Genomic DNA, 22,097 nt, shown 5'->3' on the forward strand with positions numbered 1-22,097 from the left:
TTAAAGGAAACTAACAACTATGAACTAGGTTTACAGCATATGAAATACATTTGGCAACAACATGCACTTTGAGAGTGCAGACAGCCCAATTTTCATCAATTAATAAATTCTGTAGACATACCCTCATCCGCGCTCTTTTCCTGAAAGCTGATCTGTCCAGTTTTGGAGCTGATGTCAGCAGGCCAGGGAAGCTAGGGTCGATATTCTTCTCTTGATCATCTTCGGTGGCATAAGGGACGGTGTGAGCCAAGACATCCAGGGGGTTTAGCTCGCTCGTCTGCGGGAACAAACTGCCGCCATTGCTTGCCGTGCTACCGAGGTCCTTTGTCCCTGAATTGCTCACACACTCCGGCAGATTCAATGGGGGTCTGGCGGCAGATTTCTTTGACTTTATCGTTGGAAATGCATCTGCTTTTAGTGTCGCAGGATATCCACACATTCTTGCCATCTCTGTCGTAGCATAGCTTTCGTCGGTAAAGTGTGCGAAACAAACGTCCAATTTCTTGCCACTTTCGCATCTTTGGGCCACTGGTGCAACTTGAATCCGTCCCTGTTCGTGTTGTTACACCCTCCGACAACACACCGACGAGGCATGATGTCTCCAAGGTACGGAAAACAGTCGAGAAAACGGAAAATAACAGAGCTGATTTGACTCTGTGTTTGAGAAAATGGCGGATTGCTTCCCGATGTGACGTCACAACGTGGCGTCATCGCTCCGAGAGCGAATATTAGAAAGGCGTTTAATTCGCCAAAATTCACCCATTTAGAGTTCGGAAATCGGTTAAAAAAGTATATGGTCTTTTTTCTGCAACATCAAGGTATATATTGACGCTTACATAGGTCCGGTGATAATGTTCTCCTTTAACAAAAAAAGGTGAAATAACTGAAAACATGTTTTATATTCTAGTTTCTTCAAAATAGCCACCCTTTGCTCTGATTACTGCTTTGCACACTCTTGGTATTCTCTCGATGAGCTATTTTTTATTTTATTTTTTTTTACATCAAATTATCAATTAATCAAAGTTCACTTATATAGCCCTAAATCACGAATGTCTCAAAGTGCTGCACAAGCCACAACGACATCCTCGGCTCAGATCCCAAATAAGGGCAAGAAAAAACTCAACCCAATGGGCTACAATGAGAAACCTTGGAGGGGACCGCAGATGTGGGGACCCCTCCCCGGGCGACCGGTGCAATGGACGTCGAGTGGATCTAGTTAATAGTGTGAGAGTCCAGTCCATAGTGGGGCCAGCAGGAGATCATCTTGAGTGGAGACAGGTCAGCAGCGCAGAGACGTCATCAACTGATGCACAGAGGAGGGGTCCACCCCGGATCCCGACTTTGAACAGCTAACGCTTCATCTGCGGTCACCTAATAACCTCTCCACGCAGGAGAGGGGGGCAGAGCAGAAAAGAAACGGCAGATCAACTGGTCTAAAAGGGGGGTCTATTTAAAGGCTAGAGTATACAAATGAGTTTTTAGATGGGACTTAAATGCTTCTACTGAGGTAGCATCACTAACTGTTACCGGGAGGGCATTCCAGAGTACTGGAGCCCGAATAGAAAACACTCTATAGCCCGCAGTCTTTTTTTAGGCTCTGGGAATCACTAATAAGCTGGAGTTCTTTGAACGCAGATTTCTTGCCGGGACATATGATACAATACAATCAGCAAGATAGGATGGAGCTAGACTGTGTAGTATTTTATACGTAAGTAGTAAAACCTTAAAGTCGCATTTTAAGTGCACAGGAACCCAGTGCAGGTGAGCCAGTATAGGTATATATATAGGTGCATTTGTATATAGGTATATAAAAGTATATACAGTACAGGTATAATATGATCAAACTTTTTTGTTCTTGTCAAAAGTCTAGCAGTTGCATTTTGTTCCATTATGCTGACGACCATTTTATTGAGTAAAAATTTGCCAGCAAAATTTGGTGGTTCTGTTCCACCCGCCCCCTCGAACGCCTACTTGGGGAGGTGTTTAGGGCATGTCCGACCAGGAGGAGGCCACCGGTAAGACCCAGGACAAGTTGGGGGGACTATGTCTCCCACCTGGCCTGGGAACGCCTCCGCATCCCCGAACAGGAGCTGGACGAAGTGGCTGGGAAGAGCGAAGCTTCTCTGCTTAGGCTGCTGCCCCCACGACCCGAACTCGGATAAGCGGAAGAAAATAGACGGATGGATGGAAAAATTTGCGAGCAAAACATGTGTGTTTAAAAATCCAGTTTATTAAAATAGAGTGTTCTGAAATTCAGTGTGTAAAAATTTAGTGTAAAAAAATAGTAGAAACATTCATAAAATATTCAAAATTTAAGACTCACTCCTAGTAAATTAAGATTAAAGCAATCAATCCTGTTCAAGTCACGTGGTTTTTATACACTAAATTCTTTTACACTGAATTTTTTTACACTGAATTTTTACACACTGATTTTTTTTATACTGAATTTTTTTAATGTGAATTTTTTTACACTGAATTCTTTTTTTTAAATGAATCTTTTTACACTGAATTTTTACACACAATTTTTATACACACAATTTTTACACACATTGATTTTTTTACACTGAATTTTGACACACTGAATTTTTATTCACTGAACTTTTTTGCACTGAATTTTTTTACACTGAATTTTTACACACTGAATTTTTTTTTACACTGAATCTTTTTACACTGAATTTTTTTACACTGATTTTTTACACACTAAATTTTAATAAACTGAATGATCAAACACACACATTTTGCTCACATATGTATATTCAATAAAATTGGCAGCCTAATTTGATTTAAAAAAATAAAAATAAAAATGCAGGTACATAAATTCAGTGTCAAAAACAAAAGAAGCTTTCGTAATAAAGACACAAATTAACCTCCGTATATCTCCAATTGGTGGAGACAGGTCTTATCCCAAACTGATATAAAATCACTGCCAGACAACACACACACACACACACACACACACACACACACACACACACACACACACACACACACACACACACACACACACACACACACACACACACACACACACACACACACACACACTCCCCCTCTCAGTAGCCTATCATGCTGCTTATTAGGCAAGAGTTGATAAACTGTGGTCCAGCCTCTCCCCCCTGTGGAAAAGCTCAACACTTAAGTAATTGCACTAATCTAATAGGCTACTCATAATAGACTCACTAGTAATTACCTTATCATAACCATAAAGCACCCTGATTGATGCCTATTAAATGAATATTGACGAGAGGATGCATGACATGAGAACTGCCTGCCGGCACTGACAGAATTGTGTTGCTGGCAACAACAAGGCGTTGTGACTCAATTTGGAAGCAGAGCCACGACTGAACCACCCTGTTTCCATTGCGCACCCTTGGGTGTACGCACAGCTTTCATTGAAAACGCACATTGCTTGTTGATTGTGTGTGTTTTCCAAACAATATGAGACGCGTGTGGGGTTTGGTTTCATCAAACCTATCAATTTAGCCGAGAAAGCATCCTGCAGGCGGTGCGCAATAGTGTGAGTAGGGCGCACCCAAAAGGGACACCTGTGTCACCTGTTTAAAGTAAAACGTGCAATTTCGAGTTCGATTGCTTGAGGATGCTCTTCAGAGGTGCAGAGCCAAATTAGGAGTTCCCCCTCCTCCAAGGTGTCTCATTCACTTTCAGATGGGCACGCTGCTCCTCCTCTCCGAGCACCCAAGGAAATAACAGTGCGCGTCAAGCTCGGCTCAACTTGTTGCGCGCCGGCACTTCACCCATTCCTGTCTCTCCGTCCACGACCAGGTCTGTCCATCTTGGAGCCGCCGGTCCACGCCGCTCTGGTGTGCAGCATCAAGGAGAGACGCGAGACACATTTGGAACACTTTTACGCACGCATGTTGCGCACTGGGAGTTACTGGATATAAGGATATATTTTCACCAGTTTATGGAATAAAACAGCTTCAACGTAAGTATTTTTTAATATACTTTTATCATCACACTTGTGCTACAAAGATATTGATTTATTATTTTTTTTATTGAAAAGACAAACTGTGTTATCTTTCCATGCGCATTAACGCATGGAATTATCTATTAAGCATGCCACAAAAAAAAAAGACTGGTTAATAGTTGCATTACATTCACAGTAATATTAATTTTAAATATTTATTCATATTAAATTATTTACCTAATACATTTAACAAAAATATTTTACTGTGAATGTAATTCCTAGGAAATATTAGAGTATCACCGTTTTGTTGTAATGTTACAGTCATTTTTGATTACAGCATTTTACTGTAAAAAAAATAAATTAAATACTGTTAAATGCTGTAAATTTCTGTTTTTTTTGTGTTTTTTTCCCCCCCACGTTGTATGATTTAAGTTGTGGATTTAATAGGGGAGCACAAAATGATGCTGTCCTCAGATAACCTTCATCAGTGTTGCAGGACATTTGTTGCAATAACTTTGCATCAGAACTTGCTGATAACTTATTAAAATGACAAAAACTGTCATTAATCAGTCTGATTAAAAAAAGTTAACAAAAAAACCCCCAAAAAATCAAAGTTTTGCTAGAAAAGTCACCACAATTTGTAATTCCTTAATTGTTGTAAGCCTGTGTGTATAATATTTTCATAAAGACCATGCATGTATTTTGAGCATATTGAGGCTTTTTCCCCTCTGCACTTCCAAAATAATATCCCAAAAATGTGCCACTCGTTTTTGTCATCATCATGTTGCATGATTTATTTGTGCTCATATTCATTACCGAAGTCTTAAAAATGTCATTTCGGAGACAGATTTATAGAGAGGAGTCATTTACAACAACAACAAATCACCACCAGCACCACTGTTTAAACAGTGTAAATGAGGTTGTGGGGGGTGTTACAAGTCCTCCTGTGCAGTCTGACCCCACAGGAAGGCTTAGTGCAATCACCCAGAAAATGACTGCAAATAGCAAATTGAATCCTTAAGTAATGACTATAGTGCATGGGCTGTCCAAATGTTTCGCCTCCAAGGGCCAAAGTGAAAATGTACCAATGGGCCGAAGGCCAAACACAGCGATTTTAAGCCTACAGCAGCAGCATGAGTGAGGGGTTTAGTACCCCCCCACCCATACAACTACATAATGATAGACAATAACTAGTTAGCCTTGTGGACATGCCATCAGCGATCATGCGAGCTTGAAAGAGAAAAAAAATAATGTAAAATTTGGCCCCCGAGACCAGGGGTTCTTAACATTTTTCTTGCTATATTATCCACTACAAAAAGACCCAAGGTTAATATTACCACTAAATTAGTTATTGATTTTAATTATTTTCAATGATTATATCTAACCTACTTACAGTTTACAACCTTGTCAAATAATATGAAACCATGTGTTAAACACAACTGATATTATTCTATTTAACACATGGATGTTAGTAGGCTTAGGTCAGGCTAATTAGAGAAATAAGTACAAATCCAATATACTGCATAAGAAGGGACTCGTAAATAACTGACGCAAAATAAACTTATGTTGTACTAAAATAAGTAAACTAGATTAATAATGAGTCGTTTTTTTTAACTAAACTGTCAATAAAACTAAAGTGCAAATGAAAATACAGCTTCACCACTTTAGTCATCATTTTTGCGCTTAAGACAGTTCTCTATCACTTTAGCTCCAGATTTCTTCCGTTCTGTTTGGTATTGTCATTACTGCCACAAGTGGGTGAAAAGGGTATTACAACCTTACGCCGTAAGGGTACTCGGTTTTAATATCAAACTTTTTCCACAAAGGGCCGCACACTGACCAATCAATGCATGCGGGGGCCGTTTTGATATTTTATTTTGTAAAAAAAACAACCTAAAAACAAACATACATTTACAGACAAAACAATGTGTCTGCTTCGTATTAATTATTAGTATTAATATCAGCTACCATATTTGCTTATTATGCTGACATTTTTACGGTTGTTTTTTTGTCCGATTTTATTTCGACAATATGCCGCGGCCCAAAAAAAACTTGAGCTGCGGGCCGCAAATTGCCACACTTTGGACAGCCCTGCCTTACGGCATGCGGGAGAAGAAGATTTATTTTTGCGGACCTCTAGAGGGCGCTCTATGGTTAACAAACAAGACTATAATGTCTTTCATAGGGAAAGCTATCCTAGTCCTGCAAATACCGAATGGAATCCTTTTAAATGAGGTTTTAAATCATGTTTAAATCGGAATAATGTCCAAAATTAATGTTTCTAAAGACACTTTTTTTGTCGTTATCTGCCAACAGATGATACTACTTATAAAGCAAATCCTGTGGCTATATTGTCTCTGTCAAGCAGCAACTGCAAGCGGTAAGTTTGAAGTGCAGACTGTCTCCTCCTGATTCTTTACCTCCGTTTTTTCTTTCCAACACTCCTCCATTCGTATTCACTTGTCTTCCCCTGACTGACATGTAAACGTCCCACCTCTGTTCTTTAAACCCACCTGTGAGATGGTTCTCAAGGTGTGACGGTGTGGCTGAGGTCCTTTACACCTGGGGGCCTGTTGGCCCCCTAGGCTCTGCTTGGCCCCCAGTCCCTGTCTGCCTCTGAGGATGGAGGGGACACCTTTCAATTAGGGCGAGCTACCGGTCTGGAACTAACAGCTGGTTTCACCCCTCATCCTAATAAGGCCCTCTCATGCCTCCAAGGCAGTCCCACCACTGCTTCCAGAGCATTCCCTGCATTATTCCTCCTAAACTCTCCTCTACCTCCGCTTCCCCCGACTCACAACCCCTTTGGAAAAAAAATAAATCCCCTCCCCGCCACATGAGTCAGCGTGATTCAGCCTTTTGCCATGTTGTGTTTGGTTGTCTGTCTGACATCTTTGCTTCATGTCAGACTGCAAAGTAGCGTAGTAGCAGCAGTCACCCTGTCTGGTTCAAGACAATGCTTTGTTTTTTTTTTGCAGCTGTTTATAACATGTGGGAGCTCTATGTAATTATGACATCATTTCCCTGTGGTCTATCTGAGAAACCGTCCAAAAACATACATGTTGTGTCAATTGAGAGTCTAATAGAGGGGTCTCTAACCAGTAGCTCGCCAGCAGATTTTGAGTAGCTCACCAAAGGGTCAAATAATGTTTGTATAAAAGTTCAATTCAGACACCATACCTCTATAATTAATGACCAATTACCACAAAATAACACAAAAATCTGCTTCTAAGTACCGTATTTTTCGGAGTATAAGGCGCACCGGAGTATAAGTCGCACCTGCCGAAAATGCATAATAAAGAAGGAAATAAACATATATAAGTCGCACTGGAGTATAAGTCACATTTTTGGGGGAAATTTATTTGATAAAACCCAACACCAAGAATAGACATTGGAAAGGCAATTTAAAACAAATAAAGAATAGTGAACAACAGGCTGAAATATAACTGCGACATGTAGTCCGAAAAATACGGTATTTTAATTCAAATGTTGCCAGTCATTCTAATACACCACAAAATGTAGCATCAGATAGTGATATACAAAAAAAAAAAAAAAGAACTAAAAATAAATGTATCATGAAATACTATATGCAGATGAACAACATGTTTTGTAATACAAAATGTGAGTTGTGGATACCAACATTTTGTTCAAAGGGATCTATGAGGTTTTTAGTCTACATTCAAAAACACTTCCTTGTGGTCTAGTTCAGTGTTTCTTAACCATTGTCGGGCCATGAGCGCCCCCTACAGGGCCGCCAAACATATCTGTTTCTCAGCTGTGGTCCGTATGGGCCGTAGCGGTACTCAGTTGTAATACACTTTTCCACCACTTGTGGCAGTAGTGAAAATATTAAACAGAAGAAGTCTGGAGCTTAAAGTCATAGAGAAGTTTCCTAAGTGCAAAAATTATGACTAAAGTGGTGAAGCTGTATTTTCTTTTGCACTTTAATTTGATTGACAGTTTAGTTTAAAACATACTTATTATTACTTATTTATTTTTACGAAAAGTAATTAAATTAAAATGTATTTTTCGTCAGTTATTTATGAGTCCTTTCTTATGCAGTATATCTAGTGAGTATTTATTTTTATAATCAGCCTGACCTATTCTCTGGGATTAACACAAGGTTTCATATAATTTGACAAGGTTGTAAATGTCAAGCAGGTTAGATATAATTATTAGATACGATAACAAAAATTTAAAAATATGTAATAAATACTCAACAATTATGTTATATGTATGTAATAAATACTCACTAACAATTAATAAAATGTAATATTTATCTATATATGCATGTATATATATATATATATATATATGTAATAAAAATAAAAATAATATTACTATTACTATTAAAATCAATAGTAAGATGACTAATTGAGTGTTGAGTGGGCCCTGTACCCGCTGTAGTGGAAAAGTTGGGCCCCAACGTAGAAAAGGCTTAAAAAAAAAACCGTGGTCTAAATAATACGTTTTGGATAGGTTTTATTGTAAATTTAGTGTAAATTTTGTTGCCCGTTTTTTTGAGTCTGTCTGCAAGATATTCGATTCTGGAGGCATATCCAGATTGCAAATGAAACCACGACCCACCCTCTTCAAAGGTCTCATGATGTATCTTTTAAAAATGTAAACTATCTTAAAGTTGTCAACTCTTGTTTATCCAGACACCATCAAAAATAAACTTGATCAATTTTATGTAGATTCACCCGGCCACATCATCAGGTCCACTTGCACACTCCCTGATCGATAGTGGCTTAGTTTACCAAAAGGGGATTTTTGCAGCATTTACTGTATGTGACTGCATGTTGCATGTTGGTGTTATTATGTGCAAGTCAAGATTATATAGAAATCACACGTTATCCTAATACATAAGTACATCCACCTCGCTCTGACGTCACAACGTAGCCTAACTGCAAAACCCCGCGGACAGAGACATCCAAAATTGAGTGCAAGCTCACACCGAAATGCATGAACCTTATTATTTGACGCTGTATCCCACATTGTAACAGCCTCTATAAGCCAGAAAAGACCACTTTAATGTTTTGGTAAAACTAGCATATGCACTTTGTTTGGGTCGAAATAAATAAGCTGTACAAACAAATGTTACAAAATTAAGTAAATCTCAAGCGATTTTCATTTTATAAATCTGGAAGAAAAAAGGTTGCAGACCCCTGGTTCAAATTGTGCATCGGTGCATGTGAGTGTGAAGGTTTGTTTGTCTATATGTGTCCACTGATTGGCTGGCCAATGTCCAGGGTGTACCCCACTGTAGAAAAAGAAGGAATGAATGAATGAACTGTCTCACACGGGGTGTTCCGCCCACTAATTTCGTGCATGCTGCACAAATCGTCAGCAATTCTAAGACGCATACTGTTTTTGACAGTTTGGGCGGTGTTTTCACAAGGTGTCAATGCAAACTAACATCGTCGCAAACTTTAGGGTGTTTGATGCCTGACTTTAACAGTTTGGAAACCGTTACTTTTGGTCTTTGCTCATTGGGTAAAGTTAGTTGTATCTTGGGGATAATACATAGAAATACGTCAGAGGAACGTCTAAAGTCGAACTCAATTGATAACCTGAAGTACATGAATTTGTTTGTGCCTCAAAAAGCTGCTATATACATCCTTTTTTTTCTTTGTAACAAATATTAGTATTCATAACTGTCATAAAGGTATAGAGAGCAGCTAATGTCTGTATAATACAACTAGGGACGGGTACCTTTCACATTTAGATCGATACAGTACCGATTTCAAGTACCTGGCTGGGAATTGAACTGGTACTCAATGTACAAATATGCGATATGTTTGTGTGTGTTTTGTTGTGTTAATAAATATTAATAGGTTTTTTTTTTTTTTCCATTGAACACTGAGATGTGTTGTACAATTATCTTGTTTTCTTACACTTGGGTGTCTTATTTACAAGTACTGTACCGTACTGTATATCATACAGTAGACTTTGCATGCAGTTGCAATTCCAAAACATTAGATGGCAGTAGTGTATAGACAACGGGGAATTATCCCAATAAACAAGATGTTTATTGGGATAAGGTAAACATCTGTTCAGTATTTTAACATAAAAGTGTTTGATTGTGAGGCATTAAAAGCCACAAAATGCAACAGGTCTATTAGACCCACAAACGCTGGCTGAGTAACAACAATATGAACATCACACAAGGGTTAAGTTGATTGTGCCGGTATTTTCCTTTGTTGAACCTGCAAAGTATTAATACTGTAAGTATAGTACTTATTACAAAACAGCTGTTTGATTGTAACATGTTCCTTAGTTGTGTTTTCATCACACAGCTTGGAGGTGTTTAAATTGGTATGTAAAATCGTTCATGTTAATCGGTAGCATATCGATGACAAATCTAATATAAATTAGCATTGAGCTAGCACATTTTGAAAAGTGAAGCCTTTCGATCGACTTCTTACTTTGTTGGCATGGATAGTTGTAACTTTACCTAAAGGCAGTCTGGCTGGGTGGTTGCCAGTCTGCAACCGGACGTGACGTCACATGCAACATACTGTAGATATCGAAATGTGGCACCGTTTGAATTTACGTGAATCGGACTTCAGTTGGTAACTATAAAACTATAGAATTCAGTACCCATCCCTAAATAAAACCAACATAAAGTAGCCAACCTTGACAATGTTGACTTGCTTTCATGCTCGTCACTAGCTTTTATGCTTCCAGGTACATGTTATTTACCTTATGATCTGCTTGGTAAAATGAATGGGTGTTTTAACTGATATTCTCCTATTGTACTGTGGCGCTTTTCTATGTTGCAAGAAGTGCCGTTTCCTGTTCAATGGTAACTTATCACTACAGTTTTCCTCCATTCCTTATAAAAGCCCATGTCACATTACTCTTAAGATGCTCACTGAGCTGAAGTCTCATAACTAGTTTTGTCTAACGTCACTTAAGATTAAGTTTGTTTGTGTTTTTTCCGGCATGTTTTCCAGAAACTTCACATTTTCCCATTTCTTCCTTAAGGTGCTGTAACTTGTTTTGTTTTGTTTTGCCTTTCAGTTCCCAGCACACTATCAATCGTCAAGCCAGTCACAGGGTCCCTCTCAGGGAAGGTGACCCTTCCCTGCTTCTTCTCAACTATCCCCACCTCTGCGCCAGTCGTCCACCGGAAAGCTGTCGCTATTCATTCCAAAGACCACTTGCGCATCAAATGGACCAAAATAGAGGATGGGGTAGAGTCAACAGTGCTGGTGGCTCAAAATGGGGTCATCAAGATTGGCTCCAGCTACAGGAACCGAGTATCCGTGCCCAGTCATCCTGAGGATGTGGGAGATGCCTCGTTGACAATGGTGAAGCTACTCGCGAGCGATGCTGGCACCTATCGCTGTGAGGTCATGTACGGAATTGAAGACACCCAAGACACAGTTAACCTCAATGTGGATGGTAAGATCACCTTATCTGCCCCGATGTGCTTTGGATTCAATCATCTTTTCTCCTGTAGGTCACACTGCTCCGTTCTGTTTGGATTATTACGTTTCCTTTGTTCAGTGTCCAACATGTTAGAATTTCCTAACGTTTCAGCGTCCCTTCACAGTGGTATGCAATGGTACACTTGCTGCCACTGCTGACAATTATTCGATTAACAGAGAGCTGGACGCCTTACAGAGATATTCTGATCATGGGATTAAGTTGATATTTGTCTTTTTTAAGTGATCGACAACCGGCTGATGAGCTACCTTGGTTGTGTACCAGTGTGTACATGGCTAACCCTCACGTGAAAGATTCCTTCAAAAGGGATGCACGCTCAGGGAGACACAATTGCATTTCCATATTCCTTGTTACACACATGCCAGAGTGCCATGAATTCCAGGAGGGTGCTTGCCAGAACACCGGCTCGAATTTGAGAGAAAACCGCAACGATTGCGTCGTTTATCCACGGGGCAAAGTGGCTTCTAAGATACTAATCCTCACCATCATGATGGAAAATAAACTTCCAACTTCCCCAGTAGGAATATGAATGGCTAAGCATGCTACACACAAGCAGGACAACACAAGAAGCTAACCACTGAAGTTTCAATGTAAAGAATTAGTGATAAATCTAGATGTTGATACAATCCATACCCAGTCTAGAAACAGTCTATAAATGATACTAAAGTGATTAGAGCGATATTTTTTTTTATCTCGTTCTTATTACAACACAAAATGTTGGTGTGATTTTTGTTATTGTTTACATTCTCAAAGAGTAAGTCTTTGGATTTAGGAAAGTTTTGAGGACAAAAACCAAAACATTTAAATGGGAGCCGATAGTAGTATTTGCTTTTGTTTAGTTGTTAGCCATTTTATTTTGTTAGAAAATAGTGTATGTAGCATTCAATACCACATATTTAATATATCATCTGATTTACAAAAATACTGGCAAATTCTAAATGTAATTTTATACGTTTACAATTTTTTTTTATTGTAATTACTTTATGAAACATTTACAGTTGTATAATATATTATCAAAGTATCTAATCTGGACCCGAAATCGGATCTGATCCGAAGCCAAACACATTAATCGGGATTGGAGGCCGGAAACGTTGATAAGGAGATTGCATCCATCTACCCTTTTTCTACCGTTTTTCCCTTTCGGGGTCGCAGGGGTGCTGGAGCCTATCTTAGCTGCATTCGGGCAGCAGGCGGGGTACACCCTGGACAAGTCACCACCTCATTGCAGGGCCAAATCTTAAAATCAATTTAAGAAGGATTACCTGAAGGTTTACCTATTCCAAACCATACCATGGTGAACTGAACTGAACTGTTCCGCCTGGTGGAACATAAAACGCTGATCTAACTATTGAATGAAGGCTGTTTAGTTTCATAACGAGTGATTGTCCATGACTACTTGTAAATGGCCTTCCTCTAACTTGCTGTAGACCCACAAAGTACATGGTCCATCCAAACGTTATCTTCATTGATTCCAGGTTTTTGGTGTACTCAATCCAACACTATCAGCCTGTAGCGCTTCCTTTAGCAAGGGGCTGTTATAGCCGGTTGCATTCCATTGTGACATTTAGTGAAATTGTTTGCCTTCCCTTATAATATCCATCAACACAATTACAAAAGTGTTGAATTATGTATATGATACATGCACATAATTAGAGAGCAAAGAAAAAAATCGAACGACATGCAATATGTTTTCACCCTTTCAGATATAGCTCATGTTTTTGCGATGTACAAAGCATGGGTGGGATTTCTAGGTCATTTTGGTTCGTGTTGTTTGAAAATGTTTGTGCCTTTTCTCGGTGCACAAAAGGTGGTGTCAGGCGGAGTTCATCACACATCATCTGTATTGTCTTTCCAAAGTGAACCCAACAACTGGAGACCTCAAATTAACCTGATCAGTTCTGGATTCCATTCAATATGCTGCATATTTACTGTAATTTTGTGTGTCCAGGTGTCGTCTTTCACTACCGTTCCAAAGACAGCAGGTACACGTTTGACTACCAGAGTGCTGTGGAGGCTTGCCATAGAGTCGGAGCAAGCATCGCCTCCTACGACCAGCTGAAAGCGGCTTACGAAGATGGGTTTGACCAGTGTGACGCTGGATGGATTGCTGACCAGACAGTGAGGTGTGTTGGAGTAAAAATCAACGTATCTGCATTTAGCCTTATATTAAAGTGATATAAAATTGACTTTTTGTCATTCCTCTATACAGATACCCGATTAAAACGCCCAGGAAGGGCTGCTATGGCAACCTTAGGGCAAAACCAGGTGTGAGGTCATATGGAATCAGGAGACCCACAGAAACCTATGATGTGTATTGTTATGTGGACAGCCTTTATGGTAAGTCACTCCCTTTTTAGCAAAGCTTTAGTAAAGAACAACAGAGAACTTTGGGATGAAGCCAATATTGACTCTTCATAGTGGTTAGCTGCCAATAAATTTTTTTTTGATAAAACCTGTTGTAAAAGTCTCTGGCATTCCTTCTGAGGATCTTTCGTTCTCAGCCAGTGTTTCTTCTCACTAATGTTCCAGACTGAGACTGCTGATAAGTTCACTGCAACTCGCAGAAGACTCTTTAATGACTCTTGAAGTCTTCGGCCCAAATCAGTCTCCTTTCTGTTCCGGAAGTTTATACTAGTTGTCCAGCCCACATGTTCCCGTGCAGTACATAATAATATGAGGCTGATTTATTTGTAATGCAATACGGAGTGAATAACAAGAAGTTGTTTTAAATGGTGACATTTGCATCATTAGTGTGAACAGATGCACACAGTGGTGTCAGCCAGAGAACAAAACCCAACCCCACAGCCACCAGGGAGATTTTCCTCTGTGCTATTTAATCCACCAATCATCATTTTTTCCCTTCTTGAAATCGTATTAAGATGTTGACTGATTGTGTATTTTTCTTCATCTGTTTTGGGAAACTAGACATTGACGATCTGATAATAATCACATTATCACATTCTAAATTGCAATCACTTTATGGACTTACAAGAAATAAGGATGGACAACAGTCATAGGTGGATGCCAATGGTGTTGTAAATCTGCAGAATGGATCCATAATGAGATTGGTTGAAATGTTACACCCTGGACTCAATGAAAACAAGTTTTCTGTCTGTTATACACTCTTATAACAGCAATTTGATGACGGCCCACAGCTGACTTGATAATACCTCATGCTTGCACAAATTACCGAAATCAGTTAGACTAAAGTTCATAATGAACGGGCAAAGCCCGATCCTAGTGCTAGTGCTTCTTTTGTTTAGGCCAGATAGTTACATAAATAGTGAAACATCATAGTACTATAGTACAGTGACATCTACCTAATAATATAAAAGAGAAACTTAACGACAAACACATTGGAAATCATTACAATTCTCTAAAGTTGGTGACGACTCCATCGTCTAGATTGCATAATAATACAATAAAGAGGTACCTCAACTTACTAGTATTTTGACATACATTTGCATTAAGTTGCGAGCATAATTTAAATTACGACCTTCCTCGCCGCCACGGTTCAAGTAGTGACTGTCTTCAGATCGACACAATCCTGCCTTCCAACCACCGCTACGGCGAAAGTTAGTGTGAAGGAGAAGAAGCGGACAACCGAATCAGACAAACAAACTATTTAAAATATATCCTGTTTGTTAGCCAACCCAACAAGTCAGCCCGATAACTGCACCGTGAGTCCCAAACACACGAAGCCGCAGCCAGCCTCTGCGGTAGGCAGCCAAAAACGTCCAAAGGATGGACATTTATCCATGAAAATATGGAGAAGCTGCCGATACTGTGTTTGACGTGTTTCACTACGTTCCATTTCGTCCTGACTAAAACATTGGACTATTGAGCTTCCTGTCAACTCTTACCTGTGGTCCGTCATTAAAAAATGTCAGTGTGCAACATAAACAACAACAACAGTTCTATTGTTCCACGACTGAGAAGCGACCCGCAGTAGACACGTGCAAAAGTCTGCTCTCCTAGGACAATGCTGCACAATATTATTACATTATTTTCTAAAATGACTTTAGTTGCTTATAGTTCATTCTATTGTATTGTTTTTCAAACAATATTTTTATCTTAACGTTTGTTTTCAAGAGGTACGTTTCATGTTAAAATTATGGAGTTAAGGCAGGGAAAGTCAGGGATTACATTGATCTTAATTAATTTGCTGATTAACTGGCTTATTTGAGAGTGTTTTGAGTTACGAGCTCGGTATGTCCAACGCCATGTGCTCGTAAATTGATGTATTAATCTAAAACTATTTAATAATATATATTTGTGTTACTATTAGTTCTACTTATTAATATTAACATTTTGGCACTATGCCTTTTGCTTGATTTTTTTATTTTAGCTATTTTTGTTTATGTATTTCACTAGGAAGGCAAAATGTTAGCAATCGATTTAAAAGTGTATCCAAGCTCTGTCTTCTCCACACTGATTATTATTATTATTATTATTATTATTATTATTATCATTATTATCCTATATACTGTACAGCATTTGTTAACCCCTTTCTTGATTTGTCATGTTCATTCCAGGTGAGGTGTTCTTTGCTCCTGTAAGCTATAAAATGACTCTTGATGAGGCAAGAGAAGAATGTAAGAAGAGGAACAGTGACCTGGCAAACACCGGCCAGCTTCATGCCGCCTGGCGACGGGGCCTGGACCGGTGTGACTACGGCTGGCTTTCCGACGGCAGTGCCCGACATCCTGTTGCTGTACCTAAAGTCCAGTGCGGCGGAGGCCTGCTGGGTGTCAGGACCATGTATCGCTATAGGAACCAAACCGGATTCCCGGAACCAATGACTAAGCTCGGAGCTTACTGTTTCAAAGGTAGGATTCACGTCACAGTGTTGACTCAGTGTCATGGAACATGGCGTTACCTTTAAGTGATGGCGCTTTCAACATGTGCGTTCACATTTGGCATCATTAAAGACAGTGACTGAAAGCTCAGACGTTTCTGTAAAAATGTCCAGACTATGATCTCATTTTCTATTCAGTCCCCACCCTCTAGTTTTTTTTACCTTTTACATCTCTATACATTCACAAATATGAACCAAACCAAACTACGTTTTCTACGTAATAACCTGATTGGTCACTTGTTGGTACTTACCAGGACCATGCGGCGAGTGGAGGCAGGTAGGGCAGATCCTCACTTGTTAAAAAAAAAAATAAAATCATAAAATAAATATTGGTATTTGTCCAACAAACTCTTATAAATGCATTTTATGTAAAATTAAAATTATTTTTTTTCCAATATTTCCATGTGTTAACATTTCTAAATGTGCACATTTCCTGATCACAGGGGGGTTTGGTTTGGTGGGTTAGCGGGGGTGTATTTTGTAGCGTCCCGGAAGACTTAGTGCTGCAAAGGGTTCTGGGTATTTGTTCTGTTGTGTTTATGTTGCGTTACAGTGCGGATGTTCTCCCGAAATGTGTTTGTCATTCTTGTTTGGTGTGGATTCACAGTGTGGCGTATATTTCTAACAGTGTTAATTCGGCCACCCTCAGTGTAACCTGTATCGCTTTTGATCAAGTATGCGTTGCATTCACGTGTGTGCGTACAGAAGCTGCATATATCTTGTGACTGGGCCGGCACGTTGTTAGAATGGATGAAAAGCGGACGTGACGACAGCTCGTAGAGGACGTTAAATTAAGGCAGTGCCTTTAAGGCACGCCCTCAAGACTGTGGTCCGGGCGGACTACGAGATATAATGATTGATGAACACCTTCGTTCGATAATGAAGGTTGCCTCAGCTCAAAGCCTGAGCCCCGACATTAATGAACTAGCATCCAAGAAAAGATGGCAGGTATCTGGCTTGGGCACATCAGATTAGATCAGTGTGTTGCAAACTGAGCAGTTTAAAGTCCCGAATGGATGGTTTATTCATTGTTATTTTATTTTCAAATTTATTAGCCTGTGGAAAAAGGTAATGTTGATATTTACCTCAGAAGGCTGCAAATAGAAAAGAGGCATTCGATTTTTATTTAAATTGTATTTGATATGCCATTGATATTTTTTAACTATTATTATTATTATTTGAAACTCGATTTTGCATGTCACTATAAAGTTATATACGCCTTGCTTGTTCAATATTCAATGCAAAACTTGTTTGGGTCCCTATTAAAAGGTTAATTTGTTCCATCTTGGCCCGCGGCTTTGTTCAGTTTTAAATTTTGGCACACTCTGTATTTGAGTTTGACACCCCTGTGCTAAAGTCCATTAATCTCAGCAATTCTATTTCAATGTGAAACTAACATGTGATATAAACTAATTACATACAAAGTGAAACATCCATCCATCCATTTTCTACTGCTTGTTCCTTTTGTCATCATTTTAATAATCATGGTTTACATTTTTTTATTTTTTAAAAACACATTTCCTGAAATTTTCAATTCAATGTTTTTATAAGATACCTGTAAGCCATAATCATCAACATTATATCAAAAGTAGACTTAAATAATCTTGCATGTTATAAGCCTGTGGCGGTATAGCTCTGATGGTAGAGTGGCCGTGCCAGCAACTTGAGGGTTGCAGGTTCGATCCCCGCTTCCGCCATCCTAGTCACTGCTGTTGTGTCCTTGGGCAAGACACTTTACCCACCTGCTCCCAGTGCCACCCACACTGGTTTAAATGTAACTTAGATATTGGGTTTCACTGTAAAGCGCTTTGAGTCACTAGAGAAAAAGCGCTATATAAATATAATTCACTTCACTTCACATATGTAAGTTTCAGCTTTTAAATCTAATTGCTGGACAAGCGGTAGAAAAATGGATGGATGGGATGGATGCTGGATTAAACGAACCTTTGCACGATATTAAAATGTTTTGAGTTTCACTTGTAGAGTGCAGGAAGCTGATATAAACTGCGTTTACACATTTTTTAAAAATCTGATTATTTTCCAGTTTACTGTTTACACTACAAGTAAAATGTGATCTTGGTCAGACTACAGTGTAAGCGCGCACAGGCCCCAATGTGGCCCCAATGTGGCCCCAATGTGACCTCAACATCACCTGCAGGCACATTTCGACAAAATGAACAAGGAAGTCGCTTACTACTACTACTAAAAAATAAAATGAAAGTCGCCACACCTTAAAAATGTGTGTTTTTTTTACGTGAAAATAAAATAAATTAATATGATGTATGTATGTATATAGTTTAATGTATTTGGGAGGGTTCAATCTTTTTATGGTTGTTAAGTATAGGCAACAGGGACATCAGCGTGAATCAACGTTAGCTTTATTTTTCAACTCACTTATGTAAATAACTTTCGCAATGTATGTAATAGTGTTGTCCTGATACCAATATTTTGGTACTGGTACCGGTACCAAAATAATTTCGATACTTTTCTAAATAAAGGGGACCACAAAAAATGGCAATATTGGCTTTATTTAAAAAAAAACATCTTAGGGTACATTAAACATTTGTTTCTTATTGCAAGTTTGTACATAAATAAAATAGTGAACATACAAGACAACTTGTCTATTAGTAGTAAGTAAACAAACAAAGGCTCCTAATTTACAAATTTGTAGTCTGCTGACATATGCAATAACGTATTGTGTCATTTGTCATTCTATTATTTTGTCAACATTATTAAAGACAAGTGGTAGACAATGAATTATTAATCTACTTGTTCATTTACTGTTAATATCTGCTTACTTTCTCTTTCAACATGTTCTATCAACACTTCTGTTAAAATGTAATAATCACTTATTCTTCTGTTGTTTGATACTTTACATTAGTTTTGGATGATACTACACATTTGGGTATCAATCCGAGTAGTTACAGGATCATACATTGGTCATATTCAAAGTCCTCATGTGTCCAGGGACGTATTTTTTGAGTTTATAAACATAATATACATAAAAAAAAAAGAAAAGATGTTGTGATGCCAAAAAATATCGACGTAATCATAGTAGTATCGACCAGATACGCTCATGTACTTTATTATCATTACAGTGGCTGTCAGGTGTAGATCCACCAATCGACATTTTGACGCCGGTGAGCTACGCTGTGTAGTGAAGCATGTTTAGCTATTCCTCGTCCTGCAGGGATGATACTTGTAAGAAACTTACTTTATTTGTCACCATGGAGGCGAGGATTAGTGATTTAGAAGTAGCTAAAACACTGCCGACTGCGGCTGAACTTTAGCCGCTAGCTAGCTAGCCATGTCTTAAAGCACCTCTTCCTGAGGGCGTTTCAGTGTTATAACTTCACCTTTATCGTTAGTTTTTAAGCCAAAATGCGTCCGTTTTCCCTTTTCTGTCTACACACTGTGTCTGCTTGTAAACCAGCAATGACACAACGTGACGACGACGGGGGCGTGGAGAGGTGGTGGTGGACCGTTGCTTTTCAGAGGCAGTATAGTACCAAATATGATTCATTAGTAATGCGGTACTATACTAATACCAGCATACCGACCAACCCTAGTATGTAACATGCAAGCAAATACGCCACAGCGCCAATTCCGGTCCTCCAACAAGCGCTATTTCTTCGGAATTTAAATATATATTCATAAATTACATATAGCCCATTATTTGCGCACTATCAATTAGTGATGCACTGAAAATTATCTGCGGTCCCCTCCAAGGTTTCTCATTTTCATCCCATTGGGTTGAATTTTTTCTTGCCCTGATGTGGGATCTGAGCCGTGGATGTCGTTGTGGCTTGTGCAGCCCTTTGATTCGGGATTTAGGGCTATATAAGTAAACATTGATTGATAAAAACCCCCAAAACAATTCATTTTAATACTTGGCAAACTCATCACGCGTGCCGGATAAAACCTGTTTGCGGGCCTAATCCGTAGGTTTGACACCCCTGGTTAATGCACTCAAGTACGATTCAAGCAGCGTCTCCGTGATTAGCCCGGGAGCTAATTCATCCTGATTGTGACATTTCTTACATGATCTTAAGGACTGGCCTTTGAACAGACTCAAGTATGCGTACAAATAAGGTCATTGTGCCACGGGAAGCGAGGAGACGACCACAATGCATCTCAATACCAGTGACACGTCACGGTTCACTGAAAATGAGCAGACGGTGGCGATTCTTAACTAATCAGCAGCACCCGCGGGGCAAAGCAAACAAGCGATGATAGCGTCCATTAGGAGACCCTGCAGATCCCCTCACCTGTCAGCTCTTTTAGTCTCACTATCTTACTCCCTCTTTTGCCTTTCTCCCCTCGTTTCCGCTGTCAGACTTTTGCGCCCCATCATTCTCACTTGTACTTATCAGAGCAGACATATGGATAATGGACAAAAGCTACTGCTGGACTTCTAAATTCAGTCATCCTCGGCGACCCTTGACCCGGCCTTTCCATCTTTACAAATGGGAGCTCGGGCAGATAAGCCTTCCCCTGCCGGGCCATTTGGCGCTCCTGAGCGAGCCCGACTCTCGCGGTGATAAGTCCTCATGGGGTTCAGAGGGCACACAAACAGCTCTCATTCTGTGTATCCCATGTCGGCTCTCTCGGCCATGTTGTCTTTACGCATCCATCTAAGTGCTTTTCAAGTACCCTCGTATGGCGGAGCCCACATTTCCTGCCCTCAGTCATATGTAGAGAGGAATTATTACGTAAACTATGTATAGCGCCATCACGTAGACTACACACAAAGACAGGGTGAAATGAGAAAAGGGGGTGTGGTTGGTGTCTGATTGGTTCTTGGGCCGGCTCGGACGAAACAAAAGCCTCAGTAATAGCAGCCACTTCAATGAATTAATGTGCTCACTTTGAAAGCAGCCTCTGTTTATTCCAATCTGTGTGTGTGTAATCTAATGTGTGTGTCTGTATACCAATCTGTGTGTGTGTAATCTAATGTGTGTGTCTGTATACCTATCTGTGTGTGTATAGTCTAATGTGTGTGTCTGTATACCAATCTGTGTGTGTGTAATCTAATGTGTGTGTCGTATACCTATCTGTGTGTGTATAGTCTAATGTGTGTGTCTGTATACCAATCTGTGTGTGTATAATCTAATGTGTGTGTCTGTATACCAATCTGTGTGTGTATAATCTAATGTGTGTATCTGTATACCAATCTGTGAGTGTTTAATCTAATGTGTGTGTCTTTATACCAATCTCTGTGTGTGTAATCTAATGTGTGTGTCTGTATACCAATATGAGTGTGTAATCTAATGTGTGTGTCTTTATACCAATCAGTGTGTGTGTAATCTAATGTGTGTGTTTGTGTACCAATCTGAGTGTGTGTCTTTATGCCAATGTGTGTGTGTATAAGGTAAAGTGTGTGTATGTATAGTACCAATATGTGTGTGTGTAATCTAATGTGTGTGTCTATATACCAATCTGTGTGTGTAATCTAATGTGTGTGTCTGTATACCAGTCTGTGTGTGTGCAATCTAATGTGTGTGTGTGCAATCTAATGTGTGTGTCTGTATACCAATCTTTGTGCGTGTAATCTAATGTGTGTGTCTGTATACCAATTTGTGTGTGTAATCTATTGTTTGTCTGTATACCAATCTGAGTTTGTAATCTAATGTGTGTGTCTTTATACCAATCTGTGTGTGTGTAATCTAATGTGTTTGTCTGTATACCAATCTGAGTGTGTAGTCTAATGTGTTTGTCTTTACACCAATCTGTGTGTGTGTAATCTAATGTGTGTGTCTGTATACCAATATGAGTGTGTAATCTAATGTGTGTGTCTGTATACCAATCTGTGTGTGTATAATCTAGTGTGTGTATGTATACCAATATGTGTGTGTG

The 22,097-nt window shown here is 39.3% G+C and overlaps 1 protein-coding gene across 1 annotated transcript in view; it reads left to right on the forward strand.

The window, feature by feature from the left end:
- The first annotated feature begins 1,990 nt into the window (after positions 1-1,990).
- vcana (versican a) overlaps positions 1,991-22,097 on the forward strand; it is a 53,509-nt gene continuing 33,402 nt past the window's right edge. The window contains exons 1-7 of the mRNA XM_061985723.1: positions 1,991-2,015; positions 3,667-3,821; positions 6,245-6,308; positions 10,955-11,338; positions 13,332-13,506; positions 13,593-13,720; positions 15,919-16,212. Coding sequence (XP_061841707.1) covers positions 1,991-2,015; positions 3,667-3,821; positions 6,245-6,308; positions 10,955-11,338; positions 13,332-13,506; positions 13,593-13,720; positions 15,919-16,212 — 1,225 coding nt within the window. The remainder of the gene's footprint in view (positions 2,016-3,666; positions 3,822-6,244; positions 6,309-10,954; positions 11,339-13,331; positions 13,507-13,592; positions 13,721-15,918; positions 16,213-22,097) is intronic.

Source organism: Nerophis lumbriciformis, linkage group LG12 (assembly GCF_033978685.3).
Source record: "Nerophis lumbriciformis linkage group LG12, RoL_Nlum_v2.1, whole genome shotgun sequence".
NCBI classification, from domain to species: domain Eukaryota; kingdom Metazoa; phylum Chordata; class Actinopteri; order Syngnathiformes; family Syngnathidae; genus Nerophis; species Nerophis lumbriciformis.